Source organism: Diorhabda carinulata, chromosome 2 (genome assembly GCF_026250575.1).
Source record: "Diorhabda carinulata isolate Delta chromosome 2, icDioCari1.1, whole genome shotgun sequence".
Classification (NCBI taxonomy): Eukaryota; Metazoa; Arthropoda; class Insecta; order Coleoptera; family Chrysomelidae; genus Diorhabda; species Diorhabda carinulata.
The window spans coordinates 25,477,379-25,494,821 of record NC_079461.1 but is presented as its reverse complement, the minus strand read 5'-3'; the positions used below and the strand labels follow the sequence as shown (position 1 = coordinate 25,494,821).

Genomic DNA, 17,443 nt, shown 5'->3' with positions numbered 1-17,443 from the left:
ATTCAGAACAAAAATGAAGTGCCTGATTTACCAGTCATAGCTAATATACTCGTAAAGGAGTGGGTCCAAAGTCCCTGGACACAATATGAACAAGTTTTGTATCTTCAATTTACATAATTAGTCATTTCTTGCTTTCTCACTGGTGGTGATATCCAAAATATTTGAATTTATGATTTTATTGAAGATTATAAAATAAAAGTAATGAAAAAAAAAATAAAAACGGTTTTTCTTTTGATTATTTGTAAATATAAAATAATCTGAATTTGTCAAAACCTGTGACAAGGACTGTGGGAGGAGTTGAAATGTCCTAAAATTCGTGTGATGTAATTTATGGATGGCTCCCAACACATGTTTCTGACCGCTTTGTAATTTGCGCTAGGAGGCGGTATCGGAACTGAAACATAGAAAAGAACAAAATCTCTGATAAAGAACTGAAACAAAAGTTTGTTAAGAGACTAGTACCGGTTATAATTTTCAAAATGTTGTTTTTTTTACATTTTTAGAATCCTTTCATTTTCAAAAAACATCTCCTAAAATTCAAAATAATAAGAAAGTTACAACAGTTCAAGCGCGCACGTGTTTTCGGTGCTTTACAAGCAGTTTGGAGCGATCAAGGAATGCTTTTTTAAGTGGCAATAAGATTTAATATATTAGAATCTGTAGAGAATTAAGAAGTTTCCCAGATATGGAAAGAAATCAAAGGTTAGGGCGATGGGTCTGTAACTGATGAAAGTCATGAACAATTTTTGCGTTAAGACGAAAGTGTGTTATGTCTACTTCGCTACACCAAAATTTGATTTGGCGCTAATGACAAGAAATAAAAAGTGGTATCATAAGATGACGACTTAGACCGTTAGATTTGCGGCCAAGTATCTGCATCACCGCCTAGGAAATCGTAAGACAACTTCATAATGGTAGTTCTGTTTACCACAGATTAGGCATCCCCAATTTAACGTGTGGTGAGAAAAATTAACTGCAATATCAAATTTATTTGCCTAACTTTATGTCAGAGCTCAAAAGGACATTGCTGACATAATAGAACCACAGGACAGGAATTAACCAAAATACGGTCAGTTTAAAGCCCTAATTTAAATCTAATAGATCCGCTTTGGGATGAACTTAATAGTAGTGTTAAATATACTGTGTGTTAATAACTTGATGGATTCACTTTTCAAAATGTTTCCTATGAAATAAGAAACATTTTGGGGCGTAAACAAGTAGTGAATCAGCTTTATTAATTGATGCCAGAGAAAGAAATATGTGTTATTATAGTAAGTTCTTTTTGCACACTATGTTTAATTTTATAATATAAGTTGCACATCTATATGGTAAGTTTTGTCCACATTGATTGACATGTTTTGACGAGACTATGATGAGGGAATCATAAATCATGACATAAAAAATCAATATAACAAAACATATATTTTTTTTTTCATTTAATAAATGTTTTATCAATTAGAATATAATTTAATTGTGCTATCTGCTCCGCAAGAAAATACCCACGGTTGCAACGGATGGAATTGTACGCCGAATATCCCAAAGTCATTGAAAGATTCATGATCTTGTAATCTTTTTAATGGAACTATTAATGGGTTCTGAAGCAGGTCGTTATAAACCATTCCGTGAGAAACTATTAAGCTTCTGTCATCTGAACCTGAGGCAAAGAGAGGATAATGTCTGTGGAATGCCACTCCTCTAACAGCTGTTCCATGTAATCGTAATGTTTGATATGGTTTTGTACTTAGATCTAAATCAAACCATAACATTTTCCTGTCATATGTTCCTACTAATAGATTGTCTCCTAATGGATGTATTGCCATACAGGAAATCCATTTAGAATTTGTTAGTAATTTTTTCAGTAGAGTTTGTTTTACCAAATCGTAAATTCTCACATGTCTTTGGGTGGCTACAAAAAGGTAAGGTTTCTTTGGGTGGAACAAAACACACTGCACTAGTCCTTTTGATTTTGTGAAGGGTAGTTGAGATCTTCTTTTCGATATTTGTGATATAAGCACTGAACGATTTTGTCCATCTGGCATAACTGTAGCAAAGTAATCACCTTTTCCATGCCACGTCACTTGCGCGACATCTTTATAATGTTTCAAAATTATGCGAATACCTCGTTTATACTGAGTTTCATCTGGTTCACACCATTGAATAGTTGTACGCACTCGTTCTGGAATGACTACATCAGACTGCGGAACTTCTTGAAGAACTGTATCTGTTTTACTATTGATCAAAAAGTCACCTAAAAAGATAATTTGATTTAATTGAAAATTATTCAGAGACTGTATATATATATACTAGAAATATTATTTAGATTTACTCACCAACATGAGGATTTATAAGCATTACTTCTTGTCCACTAGCAATTAAGATAAGTGCTAATGCAGAGTTTGGACACCACTCCACTGATCTTATAACATTATCGGTCTTAATCGTTTTTAAACATCTGCCAGTGTTTACTTCCCATATTTTAACAGTATAATCATCTGAACCACTCACTAAGTATTGTCCAGTCTTTTCCAAGCTTATTGTCCTCACCATATCAGTGTGACCTAAAAATAATGGTAGATACAAGAAATTAATACTTTTTTAAAATAAATTTTAAATTATGAGATAATCCCAAAATAAACTAATTTTTTAAAAATTTGAAGAGAAAGGAACAAAAATTAAATGTGTCTATATGGAAACTAATTATACCAGTGGCAAGTCAAGTCAAATCAAAACATGTTTGATACTAAGAAATTAATATTTGTGTTGATGTATACAAATGTTTGTAGATTTGTATTTATGAGGGTTTTAATCAGTAAAAAAAGACAGACTAGTTTTGCACATTGTTTAAGCAACTTTGGTAAACTCTTATATTATTTGATGGAGAGATCACAGTATAGGTATGCCATACTTTATTTTTAATCATTCATTTGTTTAATATATCTTTTCATTTATATATTAACAAAAATTTCCATTAATTTAACAATGATATTGATCTATATATGGCTGAGTACAGAACCTAGTAATAAATATATTCTTACCCTTATATTCTAATGCCAAAACATTAGGGAACGGTTGCAAATCCTTCGGACTGGGTAACTTAGGGACAAGTGATTCTGGTTCAATACTCAATTTCATTTTTATAGCTCTTGGGCACAAATAGAGATCCAAACACCGCAAGAATCTCTCTTTGATAAATCTAGGATAAGCTGGCACTTTTCTTAAACAATCATATTTTTGAGGCACAAAATGAGATTTCCGTTTCCATGGGGCATTTTTTAGTTTGTTCCATTGTTTTAGTTCTTTTTCATCAAAAAGATATTCTGGTGGAGGATTATAACTCTCAGCATGACCTAAGAACAATTTTCAGTAGTTCATTTCAGAGCATAAATATAAGTTTTATAAACTTACCAGGCAATAATCGTTTTGGAGCTGAAATATGTTTATAAATTCTTCTCATTTCTTCCGCTTGATCATCAGTTTGCCATAACATATAGAATTGTGGTTCCTTTTTAGCTCTCAGCTTTTCTTGTTCCGCTCTTGTTTTAATCCAACCCATCTTTAGAGCATGTACTAATTTTGAGACTTGTCTGGCTTCATGTTTGCTTGGTAAAAATGATCTCTTATGTTCTGGAAATTTTCTAATGGGCATTTGTTCAACCTCACTAGTGAACCACTCTATCCATGGCTAAAAACAAATTGTAATCAAAATAATATCAAAAGAATTACCAAAAGAAGCTTTAAATATAATTATTTCTTATGCATTATTTATTGCAGAATGTACAATCATTTATAAGCTGATCAGTTATGCTATATACTGATAATATGAAATTTTTAGATTCAATTCATTACTAGGCTCTTCTGATATTAATTAGACAACATGTGCTCAATTTTTAATTAAAATTGTATGATAGAATCCTTTACATTGTTTGTGTTACAACACATTTGTATTCTACGTGGGATGATAAATTTTATGTACGTCTATGTTTTAACTAGATTTTCTTCTTATGTTTAATATCACTCTGAGGCCCAATGGTTTTGTACTTTTCACATGATTATCTATGTTATTACTAGATATTGTTTTCTCAATGTATAGACATATTCCCATTAGTTCCCATCTTGCTTATTGCATTCATGATTCAATTAAACTGCTTATTAGTATTTTAAGAAAATATAACATTTCTTAATAATCTATTAACAAAAATTGAATTTGTATTAATTGTAAGTGTGATTTGTTTCTGTTTCTTTTAATAATTATGCTTCTTTCCCAAGGTCTTCTGGTCTTCAATTACTATCTGATTTAACAGATGCCATGTATGTTCAATTGGCTTGTTTATGTAATAGTATGGAGGTGGTCACAGTACTGTATGCTCCTTATTAAATTTTTTGCTTAAAATGATCGCAACATAGAATAAGTTTTAACTATTCTTACAAGAATACAAAAAAACCGAAGGTAACTTATAAAAGGTTTCATCAAAGAAAAAATTTTCAACCATGACTGACATTTGTCAGAGACAAACAAATTAGTTTGTTTTGTCTCCCTACAGATTTACCTCTACTAGTTGTTTGGGATTATACACTAGCTACTTAGGTATTGTTACAGGTAAGTATCTGATATTCACTAGATTCAAGACAAAATATCTTATAATCAACTATATCTAGCAATATGTAGTGAAACTGAAAGATTTTGTTTTAAACTTGAACCATTTTTTTTTAAATAAGATCCAATTTTTATTACACAATGTATTACAAACTGCATTCACCAACACCTGGCATTCAAAAAATCTTCACATATTATTTTGGAATGTTTCCCACACACAGATTTGAACACTTTTCTCACGATTTTGTAGTGTTTGATTTTCTCGAGCATAAGAAACATCTTTGCCGCTTTTTATTGAGCACTGCATCTGAAGATGTAGCAGTCTCTTCAATGTGTTAACAACTCTTTTCTGATAACAAAGGCTTAGAAAAACTTTCACATCAATTATACATACATTACATCTAACCTGGCATTCAATAGTTATTATTGTATTTGTTAATATTTATTGTACACTGACCGCTCCTAATGGAAACCAACATCATAGTTAAGTGATTCCAAGTGTACCTTAGACACTTGAAGTTCCAATGAAGTATTATTGTAATTTCCAGCTCTGGATGTTTTCTTTCTAAGGTTTCTTCCACTACTTTCTTCCACCGTTTTTTGGCCTACTTCTCTTCCTCTTGCCCTCTGGTATCTTCTATCTTCTATGCAACTCGTTTCAAGAGTCTGTCTTTGTCCATTTATTCTAAGCAAATGTAACCTTGTCTTCATAAATGTGCTGATTGAGGACTCAGTGAAAAGTGTGTAAATGTGATGGTTTGATCTCTTCTTAGTATTATCTTATAAATTTGGACTTTTGTAGATCTGGATATATCTTTCGATGTTAATATTCTTCTAATGCTACCTGTACAGCTGTTACTTTTGGCAATTCTTCGTCCAATTTCCTTTTCTTCTTGGCATTTATTGTCTAGTAGTATACACCTAAATACATGAAATTTTTTAATTTCTCGAATTCTATAAATGTCCCATCAACGTCACATCATCAGCATAAGCTACACATTGATAACTTTTGTTAAATATCACGCCCTTTCTGTTGATACTGGTTCTTCTTATGATGCCTACCAAAGCTACATTAAATAGTACCGTTGATAGGGGGTCACCTTGTCTTATCCTTGTTGTGTTTTGAAAGGTTCACTTTTCTTTATATTAATTTTTACTATCTTGGTTGTGGGGAATATTTAATTAAATTAATAATCTTCTCTTCATTAACCTTATTGTACTTTTGTATCAATGTTACTATTATAAATAAATGATTAAAACTTACTGCATACTCATCAAATGTGACATCAGGTATTTTCTGCGCTTTTATCCTTTTGATTAAGTTAATATCTTCTTCACTTAATACCACATCCTGACCTGTCTGGGGATCTTTTACAGTCCTCCAAAAATCTGGATCCTCCATTTTTTTCAAAAATTCATCTAATTGATCTCCTGTTTCCGGTTTTAATATCTGATTACCATCCCAGTCATATCCTAAATTGATAAATAAATGTAAACCAAGTAAAGAATTCAAAGAAAATCGCAAAAAGACAATTGGAAGGTTAACCCAACATTATTCATGATTAGCTCTATAATCTGTTAAATAACTTACTTTACTAAAATCTTTACTAAAATAATTTTTATATTGGTTAATAGTTTAATAGTCTAATAATACTTTAAGGTTTTAGTTAATTAATAATGAATATAGTAAGTAGCTGTTATAAATATTATATATTATACTACAATTTATACAATACTGTAAATAATAGTCACAGTTATAAGCATAATTAGTTTAAAATAATAAATAATAATAGAGTATTTGACGACCAAATTGTAAATTATTTATATTATTCAGAATGATCAACTAATGTACGATTTAAATATTTCCTTGGGGCATCTGGAAAAAATTTGCAAAGAATATGATATTCCGGAATTGTTTATTATCAAAAATGAGAAGTCAGCTTAGTTCTCAAAAAATTTAATTAAGTTAAAAAACTCTTTTGTAATAGTAAATTCAAATAACCTTTGACAATAACTACAACAGCTACTTCAGCTTTTGAAGTTTTGCTAGATTTAGTAGATTCTTCACCTGAAGATATAGGAAATAATAAATACATACTATATATACATACTAAAAATCTTTCTACATTTGCCGAATTCTATCCGTTACCAGACAATTAAACAATAACCATAGTAAAGTCATTAGTGGGAAACTTTATATTGCATTTTAGTATCCCCCTAGAATATATTCTCCGATCTGGAAACTAAATTTTTGTCAAATATTTTTAAGGAGGTTTGTCAGTTATTAACCAATTAAATTCCGCAGCACAGTATCACGAAACCTTGGGTGCTTTGGAAAATTCACATGAACATATAACGGCATATCTTGGAATGCAAATTGCCAAGGGTATAAATAATTGGAGTGACCTTTTTGGTCTTTTTCATATAATAATAGTGTGAATATATGTACAAAATATACACCATTTGAATTCGTTTTTTGAAAAATTTTGTATAATTCCAAGTAATGTTACCAATAGTTTAGATCCCTTTTATAACTTTGATAATGATCCACACAAACTCCAATTTAGACTACAGAAGGCTTGGGATGATGCAAGAAGTAATATTTTATTTTAAAAATGTGAAATAAAAGGAATATTTTGATAAAAATTGTGAAGGAATTAATTATCAACTAGGTGAAAAAATGATAATTCAAAACAATAATAAAATGAATGAAATGAACAAATTGTTTAAAGGACTTTATATGATTTTTGAGGCCAAAAATGTGATGTTATTTTGAATGTAAATCAGTGGAAGCACATAAAAGTAGCATTAAGTATTATAGTGATTATCTATATAAGATTTTTAGTCTTAGAAATTGATAAGAAAAAAACCTAAATATTTTTAGCAGAAAAGGTGTGGTGGTATGTTTACTGAACTTTGAAATAATAAATAAAAATGTTTTATTGTTGCTATTGCCCAAGTTACTTACAGGAAGTTTCGACATCCAAGTATTTCATAAAAGGTGATTTACAATGAGTTAAGGTGGAATGACCCATATTTGTAGAATAAGCAATTACATGTCTATGTTTAAGGTATAGTATAATAATGTAATCAATAAAGAGTAGTCAGAGTTTAGAAATAAATGTGTGTGCTTGGTTTGAGCAAATGTAGAACCTAAATTCAAATTACATAAAAAAAATTAGAATGTACAAAGCCCATAAGAATATATTTATTTTAAAATGATAATCTTACCCAAATGTTTATATTCATCATACCAATTCATTGGAATATTTCCAACAGTATTTCTGATATCTTCCTCATCTGATGTATCATGGTCATCATACTCATCATTACTTTTGATCTTCAAATCATCATTTTTATTTTTTAAATTTGATTTGGGCCGCAGTTTATTAATTTTCTTCTGTTTATTTTGAAATGTATTATTCTCTGTATTGTTAGTTTTCATTTTATTGTTTATTTTGGATGTATCAGTAGTTAAATTTTCTTCAATTTTTTCATCTTCTAGTGATTTATTATAATCACTAATACTCTCGTCAACAATTGATTGTTCTTCATTTTCATCTGCAACTGACTGTTCATCACTATCATGTTCACTTGACTGTTCATCACTGTCATCATTTACTGATAGTTCTTCACTATCGTCATTTATTGACTGTTCTTCACTACCTTCATCTTCTGATTCTTGTTCATCATCCTCATCCTCTGACTGTTCATCACTCTCACCAGTATTATCAAAATTTTCTGAATCAATATTTAATTCATCTTCAGTTTCTGGTTCAATGTCTTCATCTGTACTATCATCTTCGCCATTAATAATATTCAAAAATTCCTATAGCGAAAAAATGGCATTGATGTTGATAAAAGATATACATATTCAAATACAATAAAGCTTGGTTTATGCAGCCTAAATTGAAACTAAATTAAAATAACATTAAATTAAACTTTCTTGGTGGTAATTTTTTGGTTAATGCAGTAAATTGAATTTAAATTTTATTCTACATGAACTACAAGTACCATTTCAGTGTCTACTAACTAGTAATTTAATTTGTTGGTTTAATGGTAATTTTTAATTACAATTGCATAAACCAAGCTTAAGAATTCTATAAAATTTATAATATCAAATATAGGTGTTATTAAGACACATATTTAATGTTCGACCACATGAAAAAATGTTATTGATCTATTTAATATGACAACATTTCAAAAGTGAACTAATACTACAAAATTCACTGGAATAATTAAAAAAAAATTTAAGACAGCAATTAAACAAAATACATATATGTTTAATGAAAAAATATTTGAAAAAATTAACAACCTCATCACTCGATTCTGTTTGAACTTCTGTTTCAATGTTTTTTCTTTTGGTTTGTTGTTTTCGTTTACTGTCCATGTTTTAACCTATATTTCCATGTGTAAACGAAGTTAACCTCGTTGGTAGTAATCTCTTCTAAATGTTAGGTTATTGGTTGTTCTTCTTTTTTATTGCAATAGACAATTTCCCACAGAAAAATATGCACTATAAAACAAATACTTTTTAATAAAGTGATTTTACAATTTGAGTTTTATACATATTGGGTTCGACATTTAAATTTGAATCTAATTTTCATTCAAATATTTTATTGATAATATATAAACTACAATTTTCTGCACTATGAACATTTTAATCAGTAGGTATTTATTTCAATGAGAACTATATACACTATAACTATAATACATTTGATGACAGTTTGACAGGTGACAACTAAATGTTTGTATGGACTTATTTGAATTTTGAATAAGATTTTTAATTGTGCAATGTGAAAAAGAAAATTGTTAAATTGGCTCTGTGTTGGCATATAATGATCATCTAATTATAACAACTTGTTTAAGGTAAGAGTTTGGCAATTATATTTTATAATAATATGTCCCTCATAGCCTAGTCGACCCAATATGAAAAATTCCAAAATAAACTTAAAGCTAAATTTTTTAATGATGTTAATGGTTTTATAATTTGGATTATGAATAATGGAATTTGTGTTTTGCTTAAAGTATTTATTTAAAATACATATATGAAACACAGTGGTAATTTTAATTAATACAATGCAAAGCCCTTTTTTAACTATAAACTACTTTTTCAACTCTCAACATTATGAAATTTGATATAATGTTTATAGATTGAGGTTGTTGTCAATTCCATGCATTTACTCTTCACTAATTCGTGAGCTACAACTTTTATAGGTGACATGAAATTCCACTACTATCTAATTTTAATAAATTTTAATACATCATAGCTTGATCCTTTTTGCTAGTAGGATTTCTCGGTATAAAACCAAATATGGCAATAATTTTTATCATTTTAAATCTTGCATCTCAAGCCTAAACAGTTTATATTTAGGTATGGTGAATAAATCTAATAAAATAGCTTTTTTGTAAATTAATGTCTAATTTATTTGATTCTTATTGAATATCAGAGAAAATGATAAATTTATTTTAATTTGAACTTGATATGACCTATGTATGACTTATAAAATAATATGCAATCATGGGTAGTGATTTAACTTGTTACTTCTAGAGCACTCCCAAATATTTCCAGGTGAATGCATCCATTATTATATGATTAATATCTTTAATTGTCAATGAAATCAGTATGGCTTGTCAAGATTTTTATCTGAGTGAAGGAGGCCATATATCAAAGACATATTTCAAATATCTTCAGCTTGGAATTCTGAAATGAGGGTAAATCAGTTGATGAATGATCTAAAAAAAAACAGAACAAATTTTGAGAGCAGGCATAGTTGAGGTATTATGTCAAACTATTAGGTCAATGGTTTTAGAAAAATGCGCTTTTCATTATCATAAATACATTATGGATATTAAAAATCATTAGTTTTTGTGGCAGAAGCAGATAAAAATTCTGTTTTGTTTGTTGTAGACTGCTTATTTAGTTTATTTATTTTCACTGTTTTTAAGAACTGGACAGTATAATCCTCAATACAACTTCAACAGTAATTTGTTAAATCCACTTCCATGAATCCATGTCCATAAATTTCTCGTATTTCCATTTGATTCTCTATTCAGTTATAGAATTTTAGTGAAATCTATTCTCTAATGATTTTTTGCATAGGAAATGTAAAATCTCACATATAGTTTATTAATGCGGATTTTCCCTTTTTCATTCTGGTTAACATTCATCTGACCTTGTTGCATTGTGCTCTCAGCTATTTAATATTATGATTTCACCAATAAGGTTGAGTCCTTCGTTTTTTCCAAATTTGTGGCATAATTACTTTCTAAGAAGTCTTTATACCCTAAGTAAGGCTTCTCGAGTCAGTATTTTTCCCTGGCAAATTAATTCTCTGAATACTTGCTTATTTAGTGGCATGTGCTTTATCCATTTCCTTTGTGTTACTTTTCCGACTAACTCGAACATCATATACTATATAATATATATGGTAGCTAAGAAATTCCTCGTCAGTTATTACTCTCCAGTGTTGAATTTGTTTGGCTATATTTGCTGTTACCATAGTTAGATTCAGGTGTGATTTAGGGTTCTCTCTTTCAAGTTTGCCTCATTATTGTTTAATATTTTCAGATTTAAAACGTCCATCCATTCGGTAAGGTATTAACCTCTTCTATTGTTTCTACCAGATTCTCATATTACCATTGGAACTGAAATCTCCTAAGATTTTTCCTATGTGCCTTTAAATATATAAATATATAATTTCATCAATATAATCCTTATACACCTGTAGTTTCACATTTGGAATACAATAGCAGTTATATAAGACTATATCTTAAGATATCCCTGACCTATTTAGTTTGAGATTATTCCCACATTTCTGTTCACACAGTATATTGCTACGTTTTTGTATAATATGAAACCCTTGTTTTTACTTATTTTGGGATTTGGTTTTTGTACACATGTTATATCTGCCCCGATCCTTACGGCCATGGCTTTGGCAGCATCCTCTAGATTATAGTAATAATTATAGGAAAACAAGGTGATATATACTATAATTGTATTTTGGTAAAATTGGTTAACCTCAGATTTTTTCAATTTGTTTCTGCAGTCGTTGAACATTTAGAAAGTTTTCAAAGACAAAAATGAATCTTTTTCAGATGGAGAACTTGAAGCAAAGAGGAAAACATCGCATTCGAGCAGAGAACGAAATAATTCGTAGACGCGAACAGGAAACTCGTTATAATGAATTATGGAATGGGACTGTAAAGTATTTTGACCATTGGAATAAAGCTTGCACTAAGTTCGAAGAATGGACTTCTCCCAGATATTACAGTGAAAATAACAAATTATTGTCAGATATAAAAAATAAAAAGGATAAGGAGGAACAATTGGCGAAGAGAAGGGAGAAATTGAGACAATTATTCGAAGATGAAAGACAATCTTACGAGATAGAAATAATGGTTCATAAAAATAGATATATGGTAGATAAACCTAGAAGAGATAACCTCGAGGTCTCTACCAATGTCTTAAAAGAAATTAATGATAATATAAAAACAGAAGAAGAAACTAAAAGAAGACGAGAAGCTGAATTGAAGCTATACGAACAATGGAAACGTAATAATCCAATTGTAAGACAATATGAAGCAAAATATAAATGTAGAGATTTAAAATTGAGTTGGCTAGATCAACAGATAGAAAAACAAATGGCCATTGAAAAGGAAGAAGAAGAAAATCGAAGGATCTTGAAAGAACAAGAAGAGAAATTGAAACAAGAACGAGAAAAAGAAGAATACGATAAAAAACAACTTGATATAAAAAGAGAACAACTTAAAAGAGATTTGGAAAAACAGATTCTAGAATTACGTGAAAAGCAAACAATAAGTGATGATTTGAAATCCAAAGAAGATGCCGAACTCAAACAGCAAACATTGTTGGCGGAACTCGAAGAAAAATATAGGGTAGAAGAAAATAGGAGACGTGAACAAGAATGTGTATTGTTCAACATTAGACAACATAAAAGAAAATTGCAACAAAGAATCAAAGATATTCAAGAAGATCTGGAGCAAGACAGACATTTAGTTTCAAGATTAAGAGATTTGGAATTGAATGATATCATTCAAGATGAAAAGAAACGTAAGGAAATACAGGAAGGCATTAAAGAGTTCTTGGATATTCTATATCAACAACAAAAATTAGAAGTACTTCGAAAAAAACGAATGGAGTTCTTATTTGATTCGGAAGCTAAAGCAATGTATGATATGCAGGAAGAATTATGGAAACAAGAAGAAGTGAATAGAAAAAAACTGATTAAAGAAGTTATAGATTCTGTAAAAAAGCAAATACAAGACAATTTAGAAAGAAACAAGAAAAATCAGATAGATATTTTGAAAGAACGTGAAGAGATTACTGAAAAAATCGAACAGTATCATCAAGAATTAGATAAACTAAAAGAAGAAGAACAAAAAAAGAAACACAAAGCAAGATTAGACAGACAGGATGAAATAAAAATGAAAGCTGCAAAAGGGAAAAGTTTAGATGTTCTTCGAATGAAGGAACTTGACAAAGAATTGGAATTAATTCGCAAGGAAGAAGAAAGGTTGCAAAAAGAAATTTTACGAATTCAACAAAGACAAGGTCCAATTAGACCACCTAGGAGTAGATTATTTCTATAAATTACTTCTCGTTAACTATTTTTTAGAATTATTGTGATAGTTTTATGTTGAAATGTTGAAGATTTTTAAATTAAATACAATTATATATCTAGTGTTTCTAGAATAGTGTTTTTTGTAAGCATGAATTAGTGTTGATTAAGAATTAATCATTTATAATATTAGCTTTGACTAGTTATAAATTTCTAAATAAGAATATTCCACTAAAATATATATAGTTCTTCTAATATCAAAGAGTCTATGTGGACTGATGGTTTGTTAGATGTTTACCGAATTTTATACGGGGAGTAAACATTATTTTTCATTTCTTAATTTGGTATGAGTGCCGTACGTATTTATGAAATATTAATTTTTCTTTGCATAACTGTCTTCTGCAATTGATATTGGAAGAACCATAATATCTTGTGAATTTTAACACTAGGCTAGAACCTGTGAATAGTCATACATACCAGCTGCACACCAATACTTATAATTACATTGTGACTAGAGATAGATTTATAAAAACTTTTTAAATTTGTTAAATTTATCATATAATCTGAATTTTTCAATTTGAATTAACTCTACAAATGTGACATTAATTTACAAAACATAAAATTAAACAGGTGTTTAGGGAATGTAGTTTTCAGGGTTGAGAATCATTCAAAACCATAAAATAAAATGAAGATTCAGAAATTTATGGATAATTTTCACTAGTTATCATAAAAAAGTGCATGCAAGCTTTTTAAAGCCAAAAGAGGTAAGCTTCATATCCCCTGGACAGCTTAATTTGGAAAGTCATTGCCACCTGATTGGTAAACAGTCCGGAGTACACAATAGGTCAAAATGTAACTCATCTAATCTAACTAATCGTTAATCATCGCAAAAATTTCTCATTGATGAATCTAGTATTTCCCTTTCTTTAAACAATCATATTTTTTAGACACAAAAGAGATTTGCGTTTCCAAGGTACATTTTATAGTTTGTTCAATTGTTTCATTTCTTTTCCATCAAAAAAATATTCTGTGGAGTATTAAAACTATCATCATAACCTGTGAACAATGTTGAGTAGTTTATTTCAGAGAATAAAGACTTACCAGGGAATAGTGATTTTGGATATATGTTATAAATTCTTCTCATTTCTTTTACTTTATCGGTAACCACCCTTTTTATGCTTATTTACAATAGTGGTAACTCCTTATAAAAAGTTATCTTCCTGATCCACCACTATCAGTTATTCATTAAACGTCAACTGGTTAATAACAAACAAGAATTCTACCTGAAAATGAACACAAGTAATAAATCTGCTCAAGTAGGCACCCTATTGTGACAAGGTCAGTACGCTGAATATAAGTCTGCTCTTTCTAGAGTTTACCGTCGTTACCAAGAGACTGGTGAATGTCTTCTAAGACGTGGTTCCGGGGGAAAAAGTACACATCCAATAGAGCTGGCCGATTCATTTTCCCCACATCGCTGAGAAATCGGACACTCACTGGTAGTCTAAGATTGGAAATCGACCTTCATCGATCTGGTAACCAGATGAGACGTATTTTTTTCACTTATATACACATATGCCTATGATAACTTGCCTATAAAAAGTTTATCACACAGAATATGTCTAGGTAGGCCTTGCTTATTCGTTTCTGTTTATGTCTACCTGACAAGCAGATGTGAACAGGTCAATATAGGTAACCCTATACCGATCTGCTAACGAATCGAAATTTATATCAAAGGTTAGATATTTTAATTACAATACCAATTATATAGACTTGCCTGCAATAAATCGCACATAAAATATTATGGTGTTATACTATGGTATTCAGTCCAACAAGAGCTCAGAGAAACGCGAGGAGTGGCTGGACAATTAGAAGAAGTCTTAAGGCAGCTAACCTCGAACCAACTACTGGCCCCAAATTAACCCCAGCCCACTGAGCAGTCCGTCTGCGATTTTTCAGAAAACGCGTTAATTGGACTGACGAACAGAGGGTGTTTGCATGGTAGCAAGGAAAAGGACAAGTCTACAAAAGACCTGGAGAAAGATTCGCGGAGTGTTATATAAAAACAACGTGGCTTTTGGAGGAGGTTCCGGAATGGTTTCGGCGCATATTTCAAAGGAAGTAAAAACCGAGTTGGTTCTTATAGAAACTGGCCGTGTACCGGGAGGATTAACAGCGAACCGATACATAGAAAAAATTTTGAGGGTTTAAGTCGTTCCCTATTCAGTTTTATCGGCGGAAATTGCATCCTAATACAGCACAATGATTGTCCACATACTGCAGGTTCCGCATGACAGTATTTACAAGATGTCGAAATTGCTGATATAGATTGGCCAGCGCCTAGGTCGGACTTGAATCCTAACAGGTATATATGGGATTAACTTGAGTGAAAATTAAGGACTAGAAATTCTGCACTAGCCACGAAATCGGATCTCAAAACGGCACTCACTGAAGATTAGGATAGCATCGAATAAGATAAGAAACTTATTTGATCCAGGAAAAAGCGATTGGAAGCTGACGTTAGGGTCAGGGGAGAGAACACTAATTATAACCCTTTTTCATTGATTAAGATTACTTTTCGTTTGAAATTTGTTCTTTACCAAAAAATAACTCATTATCAACATAGCCCACACTTTATAAAGCTAAGACTATTGGCTCTGAGATGCTAAAATCAGGAAAAGAAAGAAAGCTAGAGACGGCGAGCGTGAGACTTGAGTCGATTTTTTTGCCCACGAGTGTATATGATTAACTCCCATCACATATCAATTCTCCCGGTTGGTTTAAGGGATCTAAGAGAATTAAGCAAAAGGATGAATCCATGATATATTAAAAGTTTTCAAAACTATATCAAAACGCGCGTCAAGCATTGTAATTGTGAGTGTTGGTGTAGTAAAAAATATGTTCAGTATGAGTATTTGCAAGGTTTCAACTATTGATGATATAACATAACATAAATTATACAGTTTTTATTTATATTTAAGAAATATTTGGATAAAAAATTATTGTTTGTTTTAAACCTGGGAAGTACACTGGACCCACTTCGGATAGACGAATATTTCGGATTAATCGGAATCATTATTAAAATTCATATAAATACACAGAATACAACATATGAATTACATAAACTGGTACAGGATAAAGTGATAAAGACAGTTTATTTTATTTTATCAAATCTTACGAAGATATATTGAAAAATTCTTAGCCTACTATAGAACCAAACAACATTTCAATGTCAAAATATTTTATCACTAAACATATTCTTGATATTACCCTGCTGCAAGTGTAAGATCTGCAGGAGAAGTGATCAGCTAATCAGAGGTCCACGCCAATCATAGAATGCGCTCGCATCTACTTGCGCTGGAACTTAGACAAGTTTACGTAGCGCGGCATTATAATATGGGTCTTTGTAATTTTTAGGTTACGTTGTCAAGTAATAGAGGTTCAAGTCAGCACCAAAATATTACATAACTATGAACCTAAAAAAAACAATCCACCCTTGAAAGTTGCTTAGAGAGAAGTTTAAGTTTTGAGGGTAATTTAAAGTCATAGCTCACAATTATTATCAATATTTTGTAATCAATTCGCGAAAATATCGATAATTTAGACTTGACTCATTTTATAATATTAAATGATTATAGTATTACTGAAGATTATGTATATATTTTAGAAGGCGGATAAAAACAACGAAATTACTCAGGCATTAACTTATATGATTTGTAAGGACAATTTCCCACTATCATGTGAAGAAAAACATGTGCGATTCTCCTAGGCAACCGGAATAAATAAACGAGTGCGCATACTAGGCAGGGATACCTGCTGTACCAAAGTTATCGTGGTCGGCCTCTAAAATGTACTCATGAGCCATAAAAATAATTGGGCGTATAAGGCCCGCGGGCCGCCATTTCGACAGTCGTGTCTTAAGCTATTCCAAATGGGTTTATGATTATAACGCTTTGCACTTAGTGGAACGGGAAGGTCGTGATTGTGATTGTAGTGAGTGCTTAGTGGAATGCACCCTAAGTGGTGTGTTTGATAACATTTCAAAATCTGAATAGATGTTTATCGTCCCTCGTTAGTATATGGTGGCATCCTCAATCCCCAATTTTAATTCTCAATAGAAGAGATGACAATAAAGTGAAAGAATTTGTAATATATTAAAAAACAGATTTTTCTACTACCACCATTAACTGGATCGTTTCTTATATGGGTGATTCCGTTCTAACTGTGATTTTTTGTATTCAAAATTTCAAGATTTTAAAATTTAACT

The 17,443-nt window shown here is 30.6% G+C and overlaps 3 protein-coding genes across 3 annotated transcripts in view; 2 read left to right on the top strand and 1 right to left on the bottom strand.

The window, feature by feature from the left end:
* Positions 1–1,403: 1,403 nt before the first annotated feature.
* Positions 1,404–9,086, bottom strand: LOC130903688 (ribosome biogenesis protein BOP1 homolog). The gene is made up of 7 exons (XM_057815917.1): positions 8,910–9,086; positions 7,826–8,423; positions 5,859–6,067; positions 3,406–3,682; positions 3,036–3,347; positions 2,331–2,558; positions 1,404–2,248 (listed from the first exon to the last, which is right to left on the bottom strand). The coding sequence occupies exons 1-7, from the start codon at positions 8,982–8,984 to the stop codon at positions 1,452–1,454; spliced, it is 2,496 nt and encodes an 831-aa protein (XP_057671900.1). The 5' UTR covers positions 8,985–9,086; the 3' UTR covers positions 1,404–1,451.
* Positions 9,087–9,315: 229 nt separating this feature from the next.
* On the top strand, positions 9,316–15,679 carry LOC130903744 (trichoplein keratin filament-binding protein-like). Its single transcript, XM_057815993.1, has 2 exons — positions 9,316–9,463; positions 11,693–15,679. Exon 2 carries the CDS (start codon positions 11,693–11,695, stop codon positions 13,205–13,207), a length of 1,515 nt encoding a protein of 504 aa, XP_057671976.1. The 5' UTR covers positions 9,316–9,463; the 3' UTR covers positions 13,208–15,679.
* The window catches only part of LOC130903745 (uncharacterized), a 25,654-nt gene continuing 22,789 nt past the window's right edge, over positions 14,579–17,443 (top strand). Inside the window, exon 1 of the mRNA XM_057815994.1 lies at positions 14,579–14,711. Within this exon, the coding sequence (XP_057671977.1) occupies positions 14,579–14,711 (133 nt within the window). The remainder of the gene's footprint in view (positions 14,712–17,443) is intronic.